General features: G+C 41.1%; 1 protein-coding gene across 1 annotated transcript in view; it reads left to right on the top strand.

Annotated features, from left to right (window-relative positions):
* The window catches only part of nrg3b (neuregulin 3b), a 350798-nt gene that overhangs the window by 309262 nt on the left and 14830 nt on the right, over positions 1-26706 (top strand). The window contains exons 3-6 of the mRNA XM_060939918.1: positions 8263-8336; positions 19755-19784; positions 24821-24923; positions 25979-26105. Coding sequence (XP_060795901.1) covers positions 8263-8336; positions 19755-19784; positions 24821-24923; positions 25979-26105 — 334 coding nt within the window. The remainder of the gene's footprint in view (positions 1-8262; positions 8337-19754; positions 19785-24820; positions 24924-25978; positions 26106-26706) is intronic.

The raw sequence follows: 26706 nt of genomic DNA, 5'->3' as shown, positions 1-26706 counted from the left end.
TAGCTAGGCTCAGCATGGCCAATGGTATGTTTTGGGGCTGTAGTTAGATGCGACCAAACTCTTCCACGTTTTTCCTGTTTACATAGGTTTATATGACAAGTGACATGAAACAAAGTTCAGTTACACAAATTGAAACGTGGCGATTTTCTATGCTATGGAAAGTCCGCACTATAATGACAGGCGTACTGACACCTTCTGCGTGCTTCGGCAGCGCATTGATACCTTCACTCGGAGTTGTACCATTTTTTTTTAGACAGGGCGGACGGACCAGGGCATTCGCCCGCCTGGCCGTGCCCGACGAGGAGCGCTCTCGGCCGGCTTGGGAGGCAGACGGCAGACCCTCCTGGAAGTGTGGTTTTACCATGGGCCTCATGCGGAAAAATGACAAAGTCCCAATTTTACCATGGGGCTCGAGTTGTACCATTTTTTTTAGACAGGGCGGACGGACCAGGGCATTCGCCCTCCTGGCCGTGCCCGAAGAGGAGTGAAGGTATCAATGCGCTGTCGAAGCGCGCAGAAGGTGTTAGTACGCCTGTCATTATAGTGCGGACTTTCCATAGCATAGAAAATCGCCACGTTTCAATTTGTGTAACTGAACTTTGTTTCATGTCACTGGTCATATAAACCTATGTAAACAGGAAAAACGTGGAAGAGTTTGGTCGCATCTAACTACAGCCCCAAAAAATACCGTTGGCCATGCTGAGCCTAGCTACATTGCTAACAGGAGTGACAGCGCGTCTGACTGACTGGGAGGTCGCACAAAGCTCGGAGAGGTACGGATCAGTTCGTCTCAATTCAGAGAAGAACATATTTCATTATGGAAGTACGGTGGACTGTTCCTTTAAGTTTAAACTTCTTTAACATGTTGGACATTTTCATTTTGGTTAACCATTTACTACAATACACAATGCCTTTCAATAACTTGCTGCCTGTGCTGCAGTGGGAGTTGGCCCTTGTTTAAGCTCTCCCTGTAGAGAACAATGCAACAGCGCTCTAGTTTGTCCAGCTTTCATGCCTCCTCATCTGCACCCTCTGTTCAAACAGATCAGGTTCCATAAAGCTTGAACTTTCATGCTAATACCACCCTTCAGTACCATTGTGCTTTGAGCCGAGCCTATGCCATAACTCAGATCAACTGTGGCATATAGCTGTATTGCATTGGATCTGGAACTTTGAGTTTAATGTTTGTTGTCTCCTCTACTTATACACCGGATTCCTCATTAAAGACATTAAGTTTCCCTAGAAAATGGTGAGTGAGAAAAGGGGCTAACAGAGCAAAACAACAAAAATGCCACAGCTAGGAGTATCCATTAGATACCACAGGAAACCTGTAGCAGCTTTACGTTTTATAATATATAGTAATCATTAACAATTATTCATTGAAAGCGGAGTGAATATCGGTGAATAATAACCGAGATTAAGTAATGCGCGCAGACTTGTGTCACTTATCTATGCCGAGTCACATAAAATATTTTATTTTGAAATGGATAAAATAAATCACAATTCCACCTTACCTTTGAATAATTTTAGACCAAACCTCCTAGCATCTTTAGTGCTTTTAGGAACAGCATTTTCTTTCATAATTTGTAATTCTTCCTCGGTTATGGTGACAAAGCGATTGGCCGCCATTTTGCCGATTCGCTCGGGTGATTATCAAGGAGAAATAGTCCGAATTCCTCGACCAATCAGCACACGTGATTTTCTATAATCACCTGCATATTTATGCTAAATAGAATTAAACCAAAGCACTGTAGTATAAACATGGGAGTCTAAGAGTAGTACATAGTATTATGGAGTCAACCTTGTGATGGTCTTATGGTTCAGATTTTGAAAATGTAAATGCCCCCAAAGTACTCTAAACTGTAGTGGCTTTTCCTAAAAGTTTTTGTCTGACTGCAAGGTTTTTGTGTGAACTGAGTATGCATTGATCAGCTGTGGTATGAGTATATACAGCATGAATGTGCGTAATACATTGAGGAGATAAGTATCAAGCCTACACACACACACACACACACACGCCACTGTCGCCTAGCAAATCCATGTCCATTTACTCACTATTAATTAAAGAGCCGAGCATTAATTAAAAGCTGGGTTCTGTTCTGCTCCTCCTGTTCCTTCCCTCCTTCCCCTCCTTTCCTGTGATCTCTCTCTCTCTCTCTGTCTGCCTTACATTTTGCCTTCTCTTTTCTTCCCTCCACCTTTACAGGGTAAGTGAACTAACAGGAGGCAATTAATGAGACCAAAATACACATTTATTTATAATAATAAATACTCCTGAAGGCACATGCATTTATAATCTTGTTTACTCGGTTGTGCACTCATACATGCAGTTCTCCATTATTCCTCCACACAAGCTACTGGAGGACTGTGAGGAGCACTGATTGGTGATGATAACCTTATACATACGAGACTGTTCATGTTCATTGGTTCTGTCATTTAAAAGAGAACCAACCATCATTACTTTTTATATTGTCATAGTTTATTTTGTGACTTTTACTTTTTATAGGCTGATCACTAGCAATTGAGTGTAAAACTTGCACATGTTTATTTATTCAGTTATTTTACACTTTTACATAAAAAGTGCTCAAACCAGTAAAGTTGGATCATTTTATACTGAAATGGCTTAGATATATGTGATGGATGAATACTCCTCTCTTCAAGTAATTTGATCTGAAATTAATCCCCAAGGTCAGAATTCCCATGTAGAACTATTTTACTGGCTTTATAACATTTTTTTTTATGTCTTGCTGGAGGGACAAATTTCAATTATCAAGGTCAGTCTACTCCAGTCTGACAAAATTCCTGGATGGATTGGCCATTATGAAATCTTTCTAGGACACACTGTCCCTAACCTCTATTATTATTATTATTATTATTATTATTATTATTATTATTGTTGTTGTTGTTGTTACTGTTGTTGTTGAACTTTGAAATGTATTGGTGCCCCTTGTCAGGCTGGAATGTTTTGTTTGTTTGTTTGTTTGTTTGTTTGTTTGTTTGTTTGTTTGTTTGTTTGTTTGTTTGTTTGTTTGTTGAAAATGTACAGAATGATTATGGGTAGTGAATCATACCCATAGGTGTGATTTGAATCTAAAATTAGATTCAAATCTAAGTTTAGCTTCAGTGAAAGTTAAAAAGTGTCCAAAATGAAAGCTGTCCAAAACAGCATCCTGTGGTTATGTTCATACTTACTGGTAGAGTTATCCAGCTAGTCTTTAAATGTTTTCTTCAACCCTAAGAAAGCAAACAAAATCCAAAAACATTCTCACTAATTTAAAGTCCTAAACATTTCTCACGTGATCGGGTTCTCAGATTTTTTTTCCTCTCAGATTTGGTTATGGGCGGCACGGTGGTGTAGTGCTTAGCGCTGTCGCCTCACAGCAAGAGGGTCTGGATTCGAGCCCCCGTGGCTGACGAGGGCCTTTCTGTGCGAAGTTTGCATGTTGTTCGTGTGGGTTTCCTCCGGGTGCTCCGGTTTCCCCCACAGTCCAAAGACATGCAGGTTAGGTTAACTGGTGACTCTAAATTGACCGTAGGTGTGAATGTGAGTGTGAATGGTTGTCTATGTGTCAGCCCTGTGATGACCTGGTGACTTGTCCAGGGTGTACCCCACCTTTCGCCTGTAGTCAGCTGGGATAGGCTCCAGCTTGCCTGTGACCCTGTAGAACAGGATAAAGCGGCTAGAGATAATGAGATGAGATTTGGTTATACTGTTCATATAAATTAGTGAAACATATTTCATCTAGCCTGGCAAGCCAGACTAAATGTGAATATTTAGTCTGGCCTCGATCCGTAGACATTTCCGAAGTGGGTAGGAGGAACAAACCGCTGTCTTTCAAACTGTCTCTGTGCGTATAGGCCAACGCTCTGACCAATCAGCGCAACAGTGACTGTGACGTAGTCAGAGCGACAGAAAGCAGTGGGGGAGACCTTGAAATAAATAATTTTTCAAAATGCGTATTAATTAATAAACAGGTTCTAGATATTAAGAAGTTTGGAGATAATGACCACAAGTTTGGAGTCTGTACCACATACACATTTTTTTCCAAGTGTTTTTCAAGGGTTTGCTTAAACTGTTTTTGAGAGTTTTTATTTAGTGGTGTTTGGTGAAACAATTTCCCTTAAATTTAAAATAACAGGAAAATAAGAAACAATCAAAAAGTAATGTTTCAAAGCTGTTTATTAATTCTTCGTACTGCACAAACTAGCCCCATCCTTTTGGCTACGAGCAGAGCCAGCTGGTAGATCAGACTTTTGCCATAGCCGGTCGGCAAAACAGCGAAAACGTCCTTCTTGAAAAGGAATGAGCGGAGAGCCTCTTCCTGCTCATGTTTCAACAAAAACTCCAAGTCTAATTCTTCTAAAACTGATTCCAAAGCGGAGTCAAATGCGCGCTGTTCACTAGCCGTAGCCATTTTTCCTGTTGCGCTTTCTCCAGTGTCGCGCAGCTTTGTCGTCACTCCTGCAAAAGCCCGCCCAAAGAATCCAAACAAAAACCTTGCGTTGTGATTGGCGGGCACGATTCGATGCCCGGGGTGTTTTTGTTTATATGGTGCGAGGCTAGACCCATTCGCTAGGCAAAAATATTTTTGGCCGCTAGGCAGGTGGGTCTAGTTTACTAGGCTATATTTCATCCATACACTTTTGGAAAGTCTAAATAAAATGAAAGGAATCAAATATAAGTTTGTTTGTTTGGACATTCAATTAAGAGTAGAAGTATTATTTTTTCATGTTGATGAAAGAAAACCCTACAATTCAGGGTTTTTTTTTTCCGGTTGAGAGTACGTCGTGCGCATTCTAGCTGCCGCGTCTCACCAGAGCTTTTTTTTTCTTCTTTCTTTTTCAATTTTCATTTTATTTATTTTTTTTCTGTGTGTTTGTGTAGTTTGATGTTTGTTTGAGTGTTTTGTCCGCCAGTTGTGGTGTAGCTCCGGACCCAGTTTTGGGCGTTGGTTCCCTCTAGGCCTTGGTTCGCTGTGCCTGCGCTCCCAGCTGTGGACTGCAGTGAGCTCGCTGCTCATTTAACATTCGTGGTTGTCCAGCGCTCTGCGCTTTAATGCTTGGCGTGATGTTCCGAGCGATGTTGCTCGGTGGCGTCGCGGCGGCTGTGCAGGCGGTTTGGGACACACCATTGCTCTGCATGGTGGAGCTTCTCTGCTCGCTTTGTGGATCCACGGCGTGGTGTTTGAGCGATGTGGCTGATGGCGTCACGGCGGCTGTGCTGGAGATGTGGGACTCGTTTTCATGAGCCTTTGGGTGGGACTGTGGCTGCTACACCGCTGGAATTACATCCTGACCCCTACTTGGTGGACTTTTTATTTTTTATTATTTATTCATTTATTTATTTATTTATTATTTTTTATTGTTATTTTTTTTCTTTGTCTATAATTGTAAAGCGTCCTTGGGTTTCTTGAAAGGCGCTATATAAGTTGAACTTATTATTATTATTATTATTATTATTACAATGACTGCCAGAAAATGGGATAGAAAAATGAAACAGCCTGGCTGATAGACATCTTCATCTTACCATTGACACATTAGTCAGCATTTGACGGCCTGTGCACAGAAAGCTGAGCATGAATAAAGGGTTAGACAGACCCGTATCAGACTCACCTAATTCATGGCTGCTCATGCATTGTCACTTACTATGACTAATTAGACAAGTCATTTATTCCAGTGTTTCACTCAGAGCCACCACCAGTCATGCTGCTCCAAACCCAACACACAAACAGGCAACACAAACACACAGTCATGTGCTTGTCAGCTAACGTCTTCTGGAAATTATGATAAATGAAATAAGCTGCAAGAGCATATATTCTGTCACAGAGCTGTACATGGACCTCAGCTTGTGAGGTTATTTTTCAGGGTCATATTTTTAGGTTTCATGCTTTTTTTCTTCTTTTTTTTCTTTTTAAACTGTTCTGTGATCTCACAAGGAGAACTTCTTGGCTGTTGTGAACCATTAATTGGTCCTTTTGGTTTACTATTATAGTGCTTTGTTGCCTCTTTTAGTTCATGACTTAGTCATACCTCTTGTGGCTATTGTTCACCATAGCACATTATATTTTAAAAGATAATAATTAATTAATTAATTAATTTAAAAAACTGTTGAATGTGTTGTCGTTAATGTGCATTATTTATGCAAAGGCAGGTTATAATTATAAAAAATACCTTTTCATCCAGCAAATGTGAGTGGATTTTAATGTTGAATTAAAGCGCTGTGTTGTAGGTACGCAGCTGTGACTCGGCAGTATGTCCAGCAACAGTACAGTTATTTGCAAACAGTAGTCCAATGCTTTGGGGCTGAAAGAGAAACAATATGAAGATAGGAGGTGTAAAGGGGATAAGAAATTAGAAAGGGCTCTCACACTGCTGCTGAATCCATGGGCTTGCTGGAGGAAAGCTGGTAATCACTATAGTTTTACAGATTAAGTGTTATGCTGCTCTAGCATGGGTATGTCTGTCTCACATAGATCTCCCAGCAAGAGTCCAATCAAATGTGCCAATTCAGCCACATCGGTCCTTTGGGAAGTGACATTAGCACCAAGACTGTGTTATCTGTACAAATGCAGGCGCCACAGAGCTCTGGCCAAGCCCGCCTTGTTGTCCTTCTCATTCTTATCCCTTCTCCCTTCACACATTTTCAGACTCTGCTTCATGTTTCATATAACCACAAACACTCTCACAGTAACATTGCTTTGTGATAAAGAATGACCTGACTTGCAGATGGACACACACGCTTTTGTCTTCTTATCCTTGTGAGGACATTCTTTTGACACCTGAATTAAACTCTAACCTTATCCACAGAAGGCGGAAGGAAACCCTCTGGTTCTTTTATTTAACTGTTTGTTTGTTCATTGGTTTGTTTGTTTGTTTGTTTGTTTGTTTGTTTGTTTGTTTGTTTGTTTGTTTTACTTAAACCTGCAATTTCTGTTTAAAAATTAATTTATAAATTAAAGAATGTCCCCACAAGGGCAAAACTGTCAGATATTCTTATCCTTGTAAAGGCCAATTTATGCTGGCAACGCAGTCCTCGCAGATAGCGTCGCAGATGGCGTCTGCGTAGCCCCCCCCTTCGCAGACGCTCTGCGCGCACCTCCCAAAAATTGTGACCACTGCAGAAGCCTCGCAGACAGCGTCGCAGACAAGAGGGCTCTGATTGGTCCACTCTACATCCGCTGTACATGCACTTCCGCTTCCCTACTTTCCCGGTTTGGTTTGTTTTCACTACCGCCATTTTTAAAAACACGAGCGAAGATGGAGCAGCACGAAGAGCGGTTGATCGAGGAAGTGAGGAAGTATGTACATCTATACGACTCCAGTTCTAGTCATTATAAGTAACCAGAGGATAAACACTCCACTAACCACACCCACCAACTACTCCTAGCGATTTTGCGACTTCGCGCCCCCTTGCGTTGTGGCGGTGAATAACATCGCACACGCCTGTTACTCCCCGCTCAACGATAAATTACAACTGTCTGCGAAAAGCTATCTGCGAAAGCCTTGTCGCAAGAGCATGCAGAGGCCCTAAGACTAGTCCTAACTTATTGGTCCTCACCAAGATGCAGTATACAAACAAGTCCACCTATACACATAGAAGCTGAAGAAAAAGTTTATTTATTTAATACTTTATGACACAAACAAATGCTATAAATTAAATTACGTTCCATCCATCCATCCATCCATTATCTGTAGCCACTTATCCTGTTCTACAGGGTCACAGGCAAGTTGGAGCCTATCCCAGCTGACTATGGGCGAAAGGCGGGGTACACCCTGGACAAGTCGCCAGGTTATCGCAGGGCTGACACAGAGACAAACAACCATTCACACTCACATTCACACCTACAGTCAATTTAGAGTCACCGATTAACCTGCATGTCTTTGGACTGTGGGGGAAACCGGAGCACCCGGAGGAAACCCACGTGGACATGGGGAGAACATGCAAACTCCACACAGAAAGGCCCTCGCTGGCCGCTGGGCTCAAACCCAGGACCTTCTTGCTGTGAGGCGACAGTGCTAACCACTACACCACCGTGCCGCCCTAAATTATGTTCCAGTAGGGTAAAATAATTTCCTTTAATTAAATAACATAAAAATAGAATGCATTATCTGGCTTACGTATTGGAGAAGTTTAATTCTCTCTTGAAGAAAAATGGTAGATATATTGTTTAGGTCTGAGATATTTACAGCTTTTTTTTTTTTACTTCTCTCATCTACTTTTTCATCTCCTCTTACCTTTTTCTCCCTTTTCTTCTCTTGTAGATGTAAAGAGGGTTACCGTGGACTTCGCTGTGACCAGTTTGTTCCTAAGACAGACCCTATCCTCTCCAACCCAAGTATGTTTTATCATGCCTATCATGGTTTTCAGGAATGTATGAGGGAACTATTTGTTTATCCTACATACAGTGCCTTCCATGATTATTGGCACTTCTTGTAAAGATTAGTAAAGGGGTTAGAAAACATGAACCTTTTGGTGAAGTAGCTTCATCTCACACTGAAAGAATGAGAAAAATCCCACCTTTAATTGAATTAAATTTATTCAGAGAAAAACAAATCCCTCGTCAAGAAATAATTATTTTCAACAAAAACACATGTGGCACTATTATTGGCACTCCTGTATTTAATACTTTGTACAACCTCCCTCTGCCAGTAAAACAGCACTGAGTCTTCTCCTATAACATTTTATAAGGTTGGAGATACAGAGCAGGGCATCTGAGACCATTCCTCTTTACACACTCTCTCCAGATCATCCAGGGTCCTCGGCCCTCTCTTGTGCACTCTCCTCTTCAGCTCACCCCACGGGTTTTCAGTGGGATTCAGGTCAGGGGACTGAGATGTTCATGGCAGAAGTTTGATTCTGTGCAGTTAACCATTTTTGTGCTGCTTTGGACAGAAGCTTCAGATCATTGTCCTGCTAAAAGATCCAGTGATGACTCAGTTTTAGTTTCCTGGCAGAGGCAGCCAGGTTTTGATTTAAAATGTCCTGGTATTTCATGGGGTCCATGATGCCATGTACCCTAAAAATGTTTCCAGGGACTTTGGAGGAAAAACAGCCCAAAAACATCACAGAACTTCCACCATACTTTACAGTTGAGATCGGGTTCTTTTAATTATAGCCATCCTTCTTTTTACACCAAACCCACCTTGAGTGTTTATTGTCAAAAAGCTCCATTTTTGTTGCATCAGACCATAGAACACAGTTCTAGTCAAAGCTGTAGTAGTGTTTCACAAACTTCAGGTGCTTACCTTTCTGGTTAACTGACAGAAAAGGCTTTTTTTCTGGCATACTTTCCACATAATCTGTTGGCATGGAGGTGGTGTCTGATGGTAGTTTAGGAGACTTGGAAACCCCAAGATTTTACTTTTTCTTATAATTCACCAACAGTGATCCTTGGGGAATTTCCCCCCCTCTCTTACCCTCTTCACTATACATGGGCGCAAAATAAACTTGGGTCCTCTTTCAGGCAAGTTTGTAACAGTTCCATTTGGTGTCCACTTTTTTATTATTATTGTCCTAACAGTAGAAATTAACATTTTCAAGTGAGTACCTATTTTTTTTAGAGCCATTCCCTGACTTATGAAGGGCAACACACTTTTCCCTCATTTGGTTTGTGTGTTCTCTTATCTTTCCCGTGTTGATGGATGACTAAGGGAATTTGGCCTCTGTGTCGCCTCATATTTGTTCCCCAGTTAATTAGGAAGTCATGGATTACAGCTTGAAAGTTCCTATACACTCCAATCAACTCAAGAACATACAATTTAAATGGGAAACATGCTTCAATTAGGGGGTCATTTCACTGAGAAATCTTCCCGGAAGACCGAGCTGTGATCTCAGAGCGTGGCTTGGTCGCCGCAGGTCGTACGCAGTTGACGGTTGACCGAGGGTTGGTCACGCCTTGGTCTTCCGTGGTTGTACGTGGTTGAGGAATGGTCTCCCCGACAAAGAGATCGTAGCTCATTTTTTTTGACATGTCAAAAAACTGAGCCTCGACCTAAAAGTCGCACAGAGAGCGTCGAAAGAGCGAACAAGGTCGAGGAAAGGACGCATTGGTCGAGAGACAATCGAGGCTAGAACAGGGTTGAGCGATGCTCAGTCTTCTCGAGCGAGAACTGATTGCGCGCATGGTTGTGCTGCTCGGCCCGTCCTCAACACTCACTCGATCCGTGTGATCTAACTTCACTCTTTTGCGATCAAGCCTCGCTCCGCGCAACCTGTCCCAGACCTTCCCTAGACCCGTACGCTCCCTATTCTTCCCATGGGCACGATTGGATTCTAAAGAGGATTAAGGTGCGACCTTCTTCAACCAATAAAGATCGACCACCGCTTAAGTTGCAACCTACCTTCGCCTAATCCTATTAAAGCTATGCGTATTGAATGTCATATAAATAGGGCGCATAAATAGGGCGCATGAAGCATAACCAGAGAGTCTTGCTGCAGTTGCAGGGCACGGTGCTCAGGGGTGAAAGTAAGCCGGTCCTGGCCGGTCCAGCGTACCACTAAAAGATTTGGCCTTACCGGAAAGAAAAATATACTGTCTCTGAAAAAAAAAAAATGTTTAAACTAAAAAAAAAATTTAACCATTTCTTGTGCTATAACGTGGTAATAGCTGGTAATCAAAGTGTTTCAGCAGACAGACGTTAGTTGCAAAGTCTCCCAAATAAAAAGGCATATAAAGAAACATGTTAATGTTTCATGATAGACTATTTAAAAATTACTTTGATCAGAATTCATAAATCGAGTGGAAGTTGGGGCAAAGATTCTAGATTACTGTCTGGTTGGAGTGAGCAGAGTAACTAGGCTACCAATGCATGGCACGCACACTGAGAACACACGCACTTTCTCAAACGTTCAAGCTTCTTTGGAATTTATTTTAAGTGTTTTACCTAAAAACTTTCACTTTTCTATTCTGTTACACTGTTCTGTGTCCAATGTCCAAAATGAAAAGTTAGTTTTCAACTGTTCAGCTAAAAAAAATGTTATTAAATTGTGTTGTTGAAATGATGTGTTTGCAATTTATTTATAATCAAAAACAGATACAGGTGGATGAAAGAGTGATAGTGTGATAAAAAAGTACTATACTAGTACTACTGAGTGATAAGAAGTTCTAGTGAATGCTTGATAAGTAGACAATAATAAATAATTAGGTGTATTTTCCGGCGCGCGCTTTGCGCACGCACTATGACTCAAAATAATAGTACCAGCAAGAAATAAAAGTTACTTTCACCCCTGACGGTGCTGTAATAACATAGCATGATGCAGAGCGATTGGGTCCATGTTGTCCCTTCGGAGGCTGGTCAAAAACTGATGGTTGGCCACCGATCGCCAGGCCTTTTTATACGGTTGCAGTGGGTCGCACGCAAATCCGGGCGACTGTGACAAATTTGTGCGTAGCTCAGGTGAGAATCTGTCTAGAAAAGATCGAGAATTGAGCGTACAGAGCGAGGCTAGAACGTTTATATCGCAGGCTAAATCGTATTGATCGAGGGTACGTTGCAACTTGTACATAGCTAGATCGGCCAACATTGAGCCTTGATCGGCCGAGGTCGCGCACTTGCGAGGATAGATCGCCGAGAGATTGACGCTATGTCGCAGATTGGTCGAACAGAACGAGCCTTGGTCGTGTTAAGATCGCATCAGATCGAGTGGATAGACGCAAGTGGAGCGTATGTAAAGCATCTACAGAGCGTATAGGACACAGGTAGAGTGTACACATCGAAGGTCGAACGAGATAACATCGAACATAGAGCGTACACAGAAAATAATGGGTTTAGGTCGCACGGATTTTGCCTGCGACTACGGGAAAACATAGCTGCGATCATAGGTGCGCATGGTCATGTGCGATTTTTCCAGCTCGTACTCGGTGAAATGAGCCCCTTACATTGTGTTCACTATCATTTCCAGGGGTCCAATAATAGTGGCAGATGTGTTTTTGTTGAAAATAATTATATCTTGATGAGGGCTTTGTTTTTCTCTAAATAAATTTATTTCAATTCAAGGTTGGATTTTTCTCATTATTTCGGTGTGAGATGAGGCTACTTCACCAAAAGGTGTATTTTTTATAATGCTTTTTTACTAACCTTTACAAGGCATGCCAATGAACATGGAGGGCACTGTACAAGACAGCTGTGGCCAGAGCTGATACGTCTTTATCAAGCTCGAATTCACTATATGCACTTTAGCCAGCTGTACAACTGTTTGTCACATCACATCACATTATCTCTAGCCGCTTTATCCTTCTACAGGGTCGCAGGCAAGCTGGAGCCTATCCCAGCTGACTACGGGCGAAAGGCGGGGTACACCCTGGACAAGTCGCCAGGTCATCACAGGGCTGACACATAGACACAGACAACCATTCACACTCACATTCACACCTACGGTCAATTTAGAGTCACCAGTTAACCTAACCTGCATGTCTTTGGACTGTGGGGGAAACCGGAGCACCCGGAGGAAACCCACGCGGACACGGGGAGAACATGCAAACTCCACACAGAAAGGCCCTCGCCGGCCACGGGGCTCGAACCCAGGACCTTCTTGCTGTGAGGCGACAGCGCTAACCACTACACCACCGTGCCGCCCGTGGAACACATAATAATGTTTAATTTGTTTTCTTACTTTCTTTCTCTAGTTTTAGATATTTTTTCATCCATCTTGAAATACTCTTGTTCTGCAAAACTTAGAGCACTTTCCAAAAATCAAATATGCTAAAAAGAAGCTAATTATGCTCCAGCTTAAGTGCTGAAATTAGCAGAACATTACAGTCTTGAGAGAAAATAGTTTTTAATCAGTGTGCATCAGTGTCTTCTTTGTAAGACAGCTAGGATCTAAGGATTTGAATATGGAACTATTGGTGTTTTCAACCAAATTGTTTAAAATGCATTTTCTATCACAGTACAGGTAGCTTTCTGGAGTAATGTGAGTCTTTGAAGGTTCATGGCTCATTAGCAATTGAGCATTTTGCAGACAGGCCTTGTGTTTCTTTTGTGTGAACAGAATACAGAGAAAGGCAATAATTGTCTTGCTAATTTGAGGTCAATAGTAAAATCATTAGTTTCTTTGGAGTTAGATTGGACTCTTGATTAGTATGGAGGGCATTTGCAAACAGATTAAGATGGACACTGACGGATGATTTCAGAAGTTCATAGAGAGATAAAGGACTCATTTGTCTTTAGAGTGTTTGCTTTGTCAATGTAATTTAGAGTTTTAGACTTGAGAGTGTTTTTGCTATATAGATTGTTTCAACATAGCTTAACTTCAAAGTAAGCTAAGGCAGACAGCAGGAGGAGAAAATTCTCTCAGATGGAACTCAAAAGAAAGAATTCATGAGAGGAACCAAGAGTCAAAAGGACAAGCCATCCTCTTCTGGTTCATGAGGTTTTTTTGTTTGCTAGTTGTTTTTTGTTTTGTTTTGTTTTTCACATCAAATAATCTCGGAATTCTAGCTACATATCATTATCCAAGTCCTTTAGATTGTTGTGTGACCCAAGATTGCAAGATACAAAACCTTGGCAGAATGGAAGTTTAAATATCAGTGTTGCTGAATTTGAGGTTTCTCAGAGCTATTGTAGTCTTGTGAAAGCACAGTGGGGAATAGAGAAGAAAAAGCAAAGACGCCAATGCAAGGGGAGATATCCAGCATGAATCTCAGACATAGCTCTTTCTATGAGAGGCTTATGAATGCTTTTGCTTTTAAGGAGTGATTTTTACTGTAAGTGAGATAGACACCTAAACTTCCACTTACAGCTGTGTAAAGTAGCTGAACCTGCTGCATGGCTGGGAATGGAATTTGGTCTGCCATATCTGATTTTTTTTTCATAGAGAACATTCACTGGCCTCTGTATACAATACTACAAGATGTGGAGCTCTCTCTGCTGGAAGCCCCATCATCTTTATCACAGATGCACCTATATTATCTCCCTGTTACTACACTTGTATAGTTAGGGGGAAATGGCACAGCAATTTGTCAACAAGCCTGTTTACAGGTGATTTAACTTCCAGTCTTTTTTAAACCAATTTTTCACATTTTTTCTCGCTATTTTTAGTCATTGTTAAGTCCCACTCATTAACTATCGCCTCATCTGGGAGGGTTGAGGGTTAGCTCATGCTTCCTCTGAGACCCATGAAACAACTCACAACGGCTTTTTGAACTGCCGCTCATGCAATGCCAGCCAGAAGAGAAGTGCTGACTTCCCTCTTCCATATGCATGACCTCAAAACGGCTGTGATAGGTCAGAGGCCCTGTCCACACGGCAACGGATTCAGGTGACTCCGATACAACTGCTTATCATTTCGGCCTGGCGTCCACACGGCACCGGCGTTTTGGGTGCCCAAAACGCAATCTTTTGAGAACGGGTTCCAGAGTGGAAAGATCTGGCAACGTTGCCGTTGTGAAGTCGTCTGGATGAGTAGAACGGATTTGTTTACGATGACGTCACAACCACATGACTGTGAGTGCTTCATGCCGGGTAGAAGTGTAACGAACTCGATGCGAGTTGTCAACAAATCCTATAACTTGGTTCATGAAACGCGCTTACAAAATATTTTCACTGTGAATATTTATTGTGTAATGGTGCAAAGTGAGAGAGAGAGAGAGAGAGAGAGAGAGAGAGAGACTCTGCCCTAATCCCGTCAGCAAAAATAGGGAAAAAAAGGAGCGATCTCACCTCTTCAGATGTTGGTTTAAGTCCTACAATACATTCCTCAAAAAGGGCGTAGAAGAGCAAATTAATCCATCAACGTGTAGCATTCAATTTATTCCGGACCATTAAAGACACCGCCTTCCGCGTAGAATCATACGTCATCCTCGCCGCCATATTGGATAGGTCAAAGCGAAGAAGAAAGATTCATGTGCTGCGTTTAACTGTACCAACAGGTTTACCGTCCAAATGAGATCACATGGGATTACCTTTCACAGGTGAGAAACAACAAATTAATCCATCAACGTGTAGCATTCAATTTATTCCGGACCATTAAAGACACCGCCTTCCGCGTAGAATCATACGTCATCCTCGCCGCCATATTGGATAAGTCAAAGCGGAGAATAAAGATTAGCTGCGTTTAACTGTACCAACAGGTTTGCCATCCAAACGAGATCACATGGGATTACCTTTCACAGGTGAGACTGGAAAAATACTTTTCACTGTATTTGGTCATTATAATGTAATTTTACGAACAGATTTTCCTGACTTTGTGGCTAATATGAAGTCTCGCGCATAATAGTTTATGCGCATGCGTCCTTACTTCTTCTATTGTTCTGGTGTCTCCGAAGGGACCGTCTTACAGCACCCCTGGAGGTGTGGCATGTGTATTGCATCATTTTCAGCAAGCGTTGCGTTGCCATATGGACCTGATATTTTACTGATCGTTGCCCATTTGAACGCGATATATTTTTAAATAACATCTCGTTGCCGTTGTCGTGTGGATGTAGCCAGAGTCTCTCTGATTGATACCATCCAGGGCCATTCAGAGAGCAGGACCAATTGTTCTCTTAGGCTACATCCACACGACAACGGCAACGAGATGTTATTTAAAAAAATATCGCGTCCACATGGGCAACGATCAGTAAGATATCAGGTCCATATGGCAACGCAACGCTTGCTGAAAACGATGCAATACACATGCCACACCTCTAGGGGAGCTGTAAGACGGTCCCTTCGGAGACACCAGAACAATAGAAGAAGTAAGGACGCATGCGCATAAACTATTATGCGCGAGACTTCATATTAGCCACAAAGTCAGGAAAATCAGTTCGTAAAATTACATTATAATGACCAAATACAATGAAAAGTATTTTTCCAGTCTCACCTGTGAAAGGTAATCCCATGTGATCTCGTTTGGACGGTAAACCTGTTGGTACAGTTAAACGCAGCACATGAATGAGGCATCTTTATTCTCCGCTTTGACCTATCCAATATGGCGGCGAGGATGACGTATGATTCTACGCGGAAGGCTGCGTCTTTAATGGTCCGGAATAAATTGAATGCTACACGTTGATGGATTAATTTGTTCTTCTACGCCCTTTTTGAGGAATGTATTGTAGGACTTAAACCAACATCTGAAGAGGTGAGATTGCTCCTTTTTTTTCCCTATTTTTGCTGGCGGGATTGACTCTGCCCTAAGGGCTATTTTCTCTCTCTCTCTCTCACTTTACACCATTACACAATAAATATTCACAGTGAAAATATTTTGTAAGCGCGTTTCATGAACCAAGTTATAGGATTTGTTGACAACTCGCATCGAGTTCGTTACACTTCTACCCGGCGTGAAGCACTCACAGTCGTGGTTGTGACATCATCGTAAACAAATCCGTTCTACTCATCCAGACGACTTCACAACGGCAATGTTGCCAGATCTTTCCACTCTGGAACCCGTTCTCAAAAGATTGCGTTTTGGGCACCCAAAACGCCGGTGCCGTGTGGACGCCAGGCCTAAACGATAAACAATTGTATTGGATTCACCTGAATCCATTGCCGTGTGGACAGGGCCTTAGATTCTCAGTCATGGATGGCTATGACATTCGTTCTCCTGATCTCCAATGATAGGATGCTTAGACTGTTTCATTCACACAGTTTAGACAGAGATGAGCCAGTTAATCCAGATAATGTGCTTGATTTACAATACTGCCATGAAAACAAATACAGTGCATCACAGAGCGACCCTCATAGCAAGAAATCCCAAGACCCAATACATCATTTCAGTTTGTATTTTTCATAGTTCATTATGTTTCCGATGTGTCTTTATTCCACTCTGTTGAGGCCTCTGTTTGTTTTCTTCTCACTCTGCTGCTACGCCCAGTGTTTGTTCGTAGGTCAGTGCATCTTTAGTCACTTAACCGTCCAAATGAGCCACAAATCATGCCCTAGAGGCTTTATGTGCCACCAAGCTTTTTTTTTCGTTGTCTTGTAAGTTTCTATCCTTCTCACACAATCTATCTTTTGCATACTGGACCATAGAAAATCATCAGTCAGCCATCATTCTTTATCTTGAGATTGACCATCACAGAGGAGGCGATCCAGCAGGCCTCTGCTGTGTTCACTTTCCCTGATATGAGATCTCTGAGCCCGGCTTTCAGCTTTAGCGGAACAAAGAAAAAAAAAACAGTGTGGGCCAAGCTCACTGTTTACTTGTGCAGAATGTCAGGTCAAATGTGTCCCTACCATGTAGCTTGCCATTTTATTTATACAAAGGGGTTAAAAGCTGCAAGATGTTCTTGGAGGAAGATTTCTGAGATTGTGTACACCACCTTCTCAGGGCTGATGTGCAGCTGTAGATTATACTGTGTGGATGAACTGCAGTCTTGTTGGGGTCAAACTGTGTATCCAGTGACTCAGAAGAGACAGATTGCTTGACTGCCCATAGCAGAATTATTTTGATATCACTCTGTGATTAATCTACACTCAAAAAAAACCCCATTGGATTTACTTAACTGAGTTATGGCAACCGGGGCGGCACGGTGGTTAGAGCTGTCACCTCACAGCAAAGAAGGTCCAGGTTCGAGCCCCATGGCCGGCGAGGGCCTTTCTGTGTGGAGTTTGCATGTTCTCCCTGTGTCCGCGTGGGTTTCCTCCGGGTGCTCCGGTTTCCCCCACAGTCCAAAGACATGCAGGTTAGGTTAACTGGTGACTCTAAATTGACCGTAGGTGTGAATGTGAGTGTGAATGGTTGTCTGTGTCTATGTGTCAGCCCTGTGATGACCTGGCGACTTGTCCAGGGTGTACCCCGCCTTTCGCCCGTAGTCAGCTGGGATAGGCTCCAGCTTGCCTGCGACCCTGTAGAACAGGATAAAGCGGCTAGAGATAATGAGATGAGATGAGTTATGGCAACCGGTCCCACGAAACTGTGTTAATTTAGATGTATTGAATACAGTTTTGTTGAGTTTTTCAACACAAAACTGTATTCAATACATCTAACTGTTGGACCGGTTGCCATAACTCGGTTAAGTAAATCCAATGTTTTATTTTTTTGAGTGTAAGGTGCACTAAGGCAGGCTTTCAAGTCTTACTAACTAAAATGTGGATTATGTGGGATTTGAATCACTTCGGTTATTGTTTCCAGATACGGTGCATGGCTACATGATAGACTGACGTTGATCTTGCCAGTTGTCCACATTGGCACTACTGGTGCTCCTATCTCGGGATGGCAGTTTCTCCCAAGGGTACTCTGTATTTGAGATGTGCTTTATATGCCAGTCCAGAAGAACCAATACCCAAGTTTAATGATGTCGTGGGTACAGCTGGTGACAGCACTGCAATTACACATGGATATATGTAGCTGTTTGGGTGGGCAATCAGAAGCAGCAGCTGCTTGAACATTCAAGCTGCACTGGCAGCATCAATATGATCTAGCCTGGTTTGCCACCCATGCCTTTTGTCTCTTAGAGCTCAGGGCTCTGGTTTAAAAAGCATCTGTTTTCTTCACATCAAGTATTAAACAGCATGTCTGTTGAACAAAATGTACTGAAATAGCAATGCCAGCACATCTACGTACGTGGACATGAGGCTTCAAATCTCCCCCCAACATGCAGTTGTTGAGCAGGAGGGAGGGTGAGCCACTAGTCTATTGTTTTACTCCCCTTCTGCAGCCATTGTCTACTGTGTCCATTTCACAGCATAGAGACGCTCCTCAAAATAGGCATAAATGCTCTAAGTATGAGAATAACCCTGATTGTTCACTGTACTTTCATTTTAACTGTTTAAAAGCTACTTTAGAAACAAGAGTATCCATTCAGTCACTTCCACTAATGTAATCAATCTGATCAGTTCTAATCCCAGATGCTTTGAAAAATCTTACATACTGAATGCATGTTTAATATTTAACCTACAGCGATAGCGTCTCTTTCGCTGTTCCTTCTTCTGTCATCTTACATTAACGTGCCGCAGCTAGAATTATAGTTATCATTTAAATACTAATTGTGTTTAACTACTGCATGGATATATTCATAATCCCTTGGCATTGATAAGTCCTACAATTTATCAACTAACAGATGGGTTCCTGTCTGTGTGTTTGATTTCCCTTTTTTTATGTCGAGCATATAAATCTTTCAACAAGCTTGGGAAGCCGAATGTATTTAAAAACATTCGACCACCTCTGTCAGAAAAGCAATTATGTGTGAGGGTTCGCCTTTAATTTAAATGAGATTATGTTACAGTGCTATGAAAAAAAGGGGTGGCGTTCGGATAAGAAGAACACAAGTGCTCAGCTCTTTATCAAAACTGAGGTTCTGGGGCTGAGCGAGACTGAGAACGAGCCCTAGCTGCATTGAGAAAGTCGTCCGTCCGTTAACATGCACCACTGGAGCAGACATTCTTAAAGAGGAGACAGCAGGAAAAATAGAGGAATGAATAAAAACTTGTGAGCAGCAGAGACAATTATGAGCATCCCTTGGGTGTGCAAAGCAAAACAAAGGCATTTGCAGAGCCTATTTCCACAGGCAATCTGTGCAGGGGTGTAATTCTAATCGAGAGACAGTGGTAAAGGCTGAGCAGGACTTTTTATGCAAGCTATTTAACAATGTGTGTGAATGCCTCCCTCCCTCTAGGCTGACTGGAACAAACCTGTTTTTGTTGTTCAATCATTGTACTACAGAAATATGTTTCCTTGGCTGATAACACTCAATAGTTTTGTTACACTGCAAGTGCTCTTCATCACAACGTAGTAGAAGCTATAAGTATGTGTCTATTATTCTAAATACATTTGATTCCCCCCCCACACACACACACACACACACTCACTCACTTATTTCTGTTTCTCCCTCCAGCAGCAGATGAGCTTGGCATCGAGTTCATGGGTAAGGAAAATGCTTTCTGTAATTACTATTCATCTCACAAAACACATGCACCCTCTCTTCTTCATACCAATTTATCATTTTAGCTATCATTTGTTTCACAAGGTTTTCCCATTCCTGCACAGCAGTGTTACAAATCAAAGGGTGCTGAGGGTGCGCACCTGTGTTGTTTTACCTCCTGACTTTGTCAAGCACCGCTCAGCCGTATCGTGTGATTACTATGTGGCTGGCTGGCACTCTTCTGAGCAGCAGGGGAGTGAGCAAGCCTACAGTCCTTTCCCCCGTAGTGAGAACATTGACAGTAACATTGTTGAAGATTGCCAGCTACAGACCACATATGACTCAGATGAGCTTCATTTGCACAGAATTAATGTGCACCAAAGTGCATACCTAAACACTAAAACGTCTGACTGCAGCCCTGGTGTCACCATGGAAACACAGGTAGTGGATGAGCTAGGTAATGTGAGGGCAGTGTACCTGCTGGACCTGCATAGGTGATGCCAGTTATGCAGATGTGTGTACCTGTGTCTGTATATTTGTGTGTTGTTTTATGTGTCCCAGTTAGTACCTGTTAAGCCCAAAGGTATATCACTTGCTGAGGTTGCACGTTGTGTAATGTGACTCTTGGGATAAGAAATACCATGCAGCCAATAGGATAAGTGGCTGCCTTTACTGACAAACTGGAGTAGCCACAGATTTTAAGCAGTGTCAACGAACAGGAGTCATAAACTGCAATAAACAGTATTTTTTTAATATACAGAAGCTGTTTTTCCCACTTTTCTATCTGTCACTGGCTATCTTTTCTCCCCCGTGATCAAAGTCATTTCCATTTTTCTACACCCGCACTCTCATACGCCCACTGCCCTCTGTCATTTGCTTGACAGCTGAATATATTCTATGAGTGAATCTAGTGAAGTTTTCTATTAGCCTAGGTTCACATGTCTGCTTTAGTACCTCCACTTCAATCCTCAAAGTGAGACAGAGGGAGACGAGTGGTGGAAAAGGAGAGGAATGGATATGTATTACTCTTCACTGATTTTAATCTGGATCTTAAATGAGTCTGGTCACAGTCATTTTATAATATGTGTGTCTGTCTGTGTAAGAGAGAAATATGTAGACAGAAAGACAGAGCGAGGAAGGAGATGAGATCTCCAGCCTTACAAGTCACTACACATTTGATACTGTCATTCGGAGCCACTTTCTCCTTTCATAATCACTGGCAGATATAGTATGATCAATAGTTTGTTACTATATGAACTGCCAGTGATAAGCTCACAAGTCAAAGAATAATTACTATTAAGTCGCAACCTGGCATATCACCAGTGGAACAAAAATCAGTAACACTTGATTTGGATATTCCACTCCAAACCCTCTATGAGTAATCAACAAATTGTCAAGCAACCATCATCAACTCGCCTATCAACTAATATTAAACAACAAATAAAATTTTATGGTTGTTCATTTTAGTACATAATCTATCCACACTCCATAGGCCTGAGTTTATTGATTTTGTAATTATGTTTTGTGTTGTACTGGCATTATTGACTATAGTCACAGACTCTGAATAGATCTGTTTTGAACCAAAATACTTCTCTGGGACAGCGTCTGGACTGTGTTCCACCTGTTGATGAACCTACCATGAACCTTGCCAACTTGCATTGTGCATTATCTACTGCAAAATTTCACAAATTCCCAAATTTTACATTGCAGCTACCTTAAAAGGGCATTGCATAAAATTGTAGCTCTTGCAGTTACTATGTGAACTGCGCAATCATTCATCTTCATCCATATCGAGTCAGTAGCGAGTTAGTTAATTCTATCATCTCATTCTCGTTTGCCAGATGTGACAAAGATAGCTATAAATATCCAAATAGCTTATTGATTTGTTAATGCAATAATGGTTTCGAATGCCCAGTTTTATCTTCCCTAGGTTTCCTCCTTGAAGGTGGAAGTCAGAATCAAGTTTTATTCTCTCAGATGCATTTAGGTGGCTGGTTTTTAATTTTTTTTTGGGGGGGGGGGGCAGTGAATAATATATATCATTAATATATAATTTAAAAGGGTATATATAACGTTTGGCATTTGCATCTGAACAATGTTTCATCAAAATAACAAACATCGTGCACAGAAAAGTGTAGCCCTTTTGTTCAACCAAAAAAACCCCCACTAAAGATATGGTTTTGCCATCTGTACTTTTGTGTTATTTTACTTTGATTATACAATATGTGCTCAGTCTATCAACTTTCAGTTTCTCCTCCAAACATATTTCAGCAGAAAAATAATGATAGATTAAATAATCCACTTTATTCACGTTCATTACACCTGCGACTGAGTCCAAACACGCCTACTGGTAACATATTACAGAAACATCATCAAAATGGGCTAGCATATATTAGCCAATTGGAGCTCGAACCCGGGGTGTATGTGTGTCCATGCTGTGTAGTCACATGACACAACTGTTGCTGATTGGCTACATTAAACCTACAGCACTGGGCTCATTACAGTTAACCCATGGCCTCACTTCATGTTTTGTTTTGTTTTTTTCTTGTATGACTGCTAGTGGTGGGGTTACACTCAGTTTAAAAAATCACAGTCTTCTTTAAAACATTTCTTAACCCTTTGATGCAAAACATGGGTCAAAAGTGACCCGGCTGAGTTTTTATCTTCTATATCTTTGCAATAAATTAATTCCATCATTCAGTATTCAAGATATTCCTCAATTAACTTGTTTTTGATCATCATACATCCTTATTTTATTTTTTCCTTTCTTACTTTTTGAGTAAAAACCCTTTTTGTATCACTACCTTTCTAATGCACAACATGGGTCAAAAACGACCTGCATTCATTTTCCAGGTTATTTCATGTACGGCTGAGTGTTTCTATGATATACTTTTGAAATAAATTCATTTTGTCATTTACTTTTCCAAATATGCAGTAAATATCTTGTTTTTGTTTAGCACAAATCATCATTTTTATTTTTCCTTTCTTAAGTTATGAACAAGCACAGCTTTTGTAATTCTACATCAAGTTTACACACATGGGTCAGAAACGACCCGCATGCATTTACTCCAGCGTTTGGTGGGAACTGTGAATTGTGCTTGTGTCAGACATTTCACAGCTCAGCACAGCGCCCTTTGCCCATCTCATACATGGAAGTAATGTTTTTCAATTGTTCTAATATTACCTTAGAAAAAAATTGATTATGTTTAGGTTAGGCGGCACGGTGGTGTAGTGGTTAGCGCTGTCGCCTCACAGCAAGAAGGTCCTGGGTTCGAGCCCCGGGGCCGGCGAGGGCCTTTCTGTGTGGAGTTTGCATGTTCTCCCCGTGTCCGCGTGGGTTTACTCCGGGTGCTCCAGTTTCCCCCACAGTCCAAAGACATGCAGGTTAGGTTAACTGGTGACTCTAAATTGAGCGTAGGTGTGAATGTGAGTGTGAATGGTTGTCTGTGTCTATGTGTCAGCCCTGTGATGACCTGGCGACTTGTCCAGGGTGTACCCCGCCTTTCGCCCGTAGTCAGCTGGGATAGGCTCCAGCTTGCCTGCGACCCTGTAGAAGGATAAAGCGGCTAGAGATAATGAGATGAGATGTTTAGGTTACCTTGAGAGTGAGTAGATTACTTGTCAGAAAGTTACAAGTAATTACTATTAGCTACCGAGCTGTTGACATATTCTACTTTAGTTAGCTAATTTTATTGTAGTTGGCTTAGCTAACTACATAGTTAATAAATAAATAACTGGCCCCATTCACTGCTAAAGTAATTACTTGAAACAAATTATTATTATAGTATTAAGACATTTAATTTTAAATCACACTTGGATGACCCATATAAAAAGTATTTTTGTTCATAAAGTAGGAAAGAAAAAATTAAATTAATGATTTGTGGTAATTAAAAACAAGATATTTAAAGAATACTTGGAATATTCAATCATAAAATAAATTGATTTCAAAAGATAGAGCAAAGAAAAACTCAGTCAGCATGAAATAACCTGGAAAATGAATGCGGGTTATTTTTGACCCATGTTGTGCATTAGAAGGGGTGTGCATGGGTTTTGCATCAAAGGGTTAACTGCAGATAAGATGATGTGGATGCCCAAAATGAAACATTTTATTGATTTTTCATTTACCTTTGAAAGGCAGGGGGTGGGGGGACTTAGCTCTGCTAGCCCACTGATACAAGCCGCCCCTGCTTCGACGTCAGCTGTTTTGTCTATCTTGGAAAGTGTCCATCTTTCGAAAGCAGCCCCCAGTTTTACTCATTTTATTTCTTTTGGCATCAGTGCACATTTATGGCAGCAGATTGTGCTTTTTGCCCACAACAACAGTATCTGCCAGTGGGGGCTGTTTAATACCGAATTCTGCAATATTTGCATTTCTTAGCAGTAAAAATGGGGGAATTTCTATAACATGGCTGACAGGAGGGATATAAACACAACCAAGAAGTCAAGCACAGAACTGACTTTTTCGAAAGTGTCTCTTTGTTTTCAGCAATTACAAGTCACTGTGCTCCTCTTTTATTTGTAATGGTTAGAACAATAAAACTACTGACCAGTGCATCTTTCCTCTGGGATGGTAAGAGAAGAAGTGGGGTCATCTGCCAGCCAGGACTACATGCATTCATTCAATTTTTTTTTTTTTTAGTGCTTGCTTCCTCCTCTGAAAATGACGTGTATGAGAGAAAATTAAAAAGAGAGTTTCAGAGACAGCAAGGCAGATAACAAAATAAGACAAACACTGGCTCATCATTATAGATGGCTTTCCCTATACCAATCGTTAGCACAATTAATTAATAAACATATCTGGACAAGTGTGGTATATAAGCAGAAGGTATATAAACCAGATGAGAACATATTCTATATATTGCTAATATGTCTAATAATTAATATTAGCTCTCTGCCATGACGTACTTGTCCAAACCGCTTTCACACACCTGTAAGGAAAATATTATTTCGTTCAGTCAATACAGCTCAGCAGACAGAGGAGAGAGGACAAATTTACACAAGGAATTAACTTTGGACCCTTATTGTGTCTGTCTTATCAGAGAGTGGAGAGACCTACCAGAGACAGATCTTGTCAATCTTCAGCATCGCCATGGGGATTAGCTTGCTGGGTTTGACCTGCATGGCTCTTTACTGCAGGAACAAGTGAGTTATGAACATACATTATGAGTTTATTAACAAAACAAAAATTCTTATTGGTAATACTTTATTTAAGGGTAGTGTTCATACCCTGCACAAACCATTCATGATTGCTGACATAATTCTGCATAAACAATTATAAAATAAGCATCAACAATCAAAAAAATTGCTTTCATGCTCGTTGGCCAGGCTTATGTTCGAAAATAACTGAATGTACCATAACTCAGTTTACTCACATCATGGTGATGATGTCAAACACACTCTGATTTGCAGCTGGTGTTATGATATTGCCATAAATATTAAGAATCTTGTTCACAAAAATAAGAAACACACCTTAATGTAGAACCAGAGAATATCTACAGTATAAAACATACTGTACTTATTGTAGAAGAATAGCTATGGAACAGTGTAAGACAGCAGGTTTTCATGTCAATATTGTTACCAAGGGCTGAGTGGATGAAACACTGTAGAGCATCTTTTAGGGGTGCTTAACTTTGTTTGATTTTCCAGTTAACCTCATCTGGAAAAGTATGGCACATCATCACCATGATGTTTCTCGAATATAGAACAAGTACACTGAGCTGCATGGTAAGCTGTCATTATGCTGTAATTATATGAACAAAAATGTCACTTGATTCAAGTATTATGCCAATCTGACATTGAAGTTGAAGAAAGCAGGCTTTACGCCAGGGAATCCCTAATAAAATAACCCATCCCAAACATTCCTATCGCTGTGCCATTTATGTGACATGCAAAACTTCCATCAGAACCAAAATATCACCTATGTCTAATTCCTAAAAATATAGATGTGAAAATATATAACTGATAATATGCTCACATTGTTTGTTTGTTATGAGCGTTTGCAGATTACTATCTAACTAAGCAGAAATGGACAGACCCATCATGACTGTAAATATAATATTTGAATTAACATGACCTTTGGATCAGAGTTACAATAATGAAATATATCATTTTGTTCACATCAGAGAAAATAAACAGAAGAAACCTTTAACATGACTTCATGTTAAAGCACATGCTTATAACTGATTAATGTGTTGCAGGAGACAAAGGGGAAAGCCTAGAGCTCATCAGACTGAGATCCGCTCTCTGAGGGACTGCAGTCTCATAGCTTCCCGACTCATGTCCAAATCCAGCCCAAGGATTGATTATGACCTGCAGCATCAAAAGGTGAAATATCTGGGACGCTTCAGTAGAAGAATTTTTTTTTCTTATTTGTGTTGAAAGATGTATAAGGAGCAATGTGTCACCTTATTTTCCATGCGTATCAGCTATGTTGGATGTAGATGGTAGGAAATCAAGCCACCAATGTGTGACTGTGAGAGATCTCAAAATGAATTCTCTGTGTATAACAGTCATGTATAATGAAGACTATTGGCCAGCAGGCAGCTCAAGGAATGGTGCCCTCCATGGCTTTCACCACAACCAATGATCCCTCACACTGACAGAAATAGCAGTGCATATAGCTCTGAGTAAACATAGCATCCATTCGATCAGCAGTCTACCATGCTGCTGGGGAAAAAAAAAAAGCTGCTGTACAGAAGAGCTGTGTGGAAATAGAAGTAAATCTGTCATTTTTTTTTTTTTTTTTTTTGCTTCCATGGATCTAGACAATGCATTCTTGTTTGGCCAGAGGATACTGACAGTTCATGTCCACATGTACAGTGTTGGATTTGTACAGGGGGGAAAAAAAGATGAGGTTTAAGGACTCTTTATTTCCTCAGCTTGTACTATTTTAAACTATAATAATAATGTTCATAATCCTCCATGA

The sequence above is a fragment of the Neoarius graeffei genome, chromosome 14, assembly GCF_027579695.1.
Source record: "Neoarius graeffei isolate fNeoGra1 chromosome 14, fNeoGra1.pri, whole genome shotgun sequence".
Classification (NCBI taxonomy): Eukaryota; Metazoa; Chordata; class Actinopteri; order Siluriformes; family Ariidae; genus Neoarius; species Neoarius graeffei.
The sequence above is the reverse complement of the archived record's forward strand: the minus strand, read 5'-3'. Positions and strand labels throughout refer to the sequence as shown.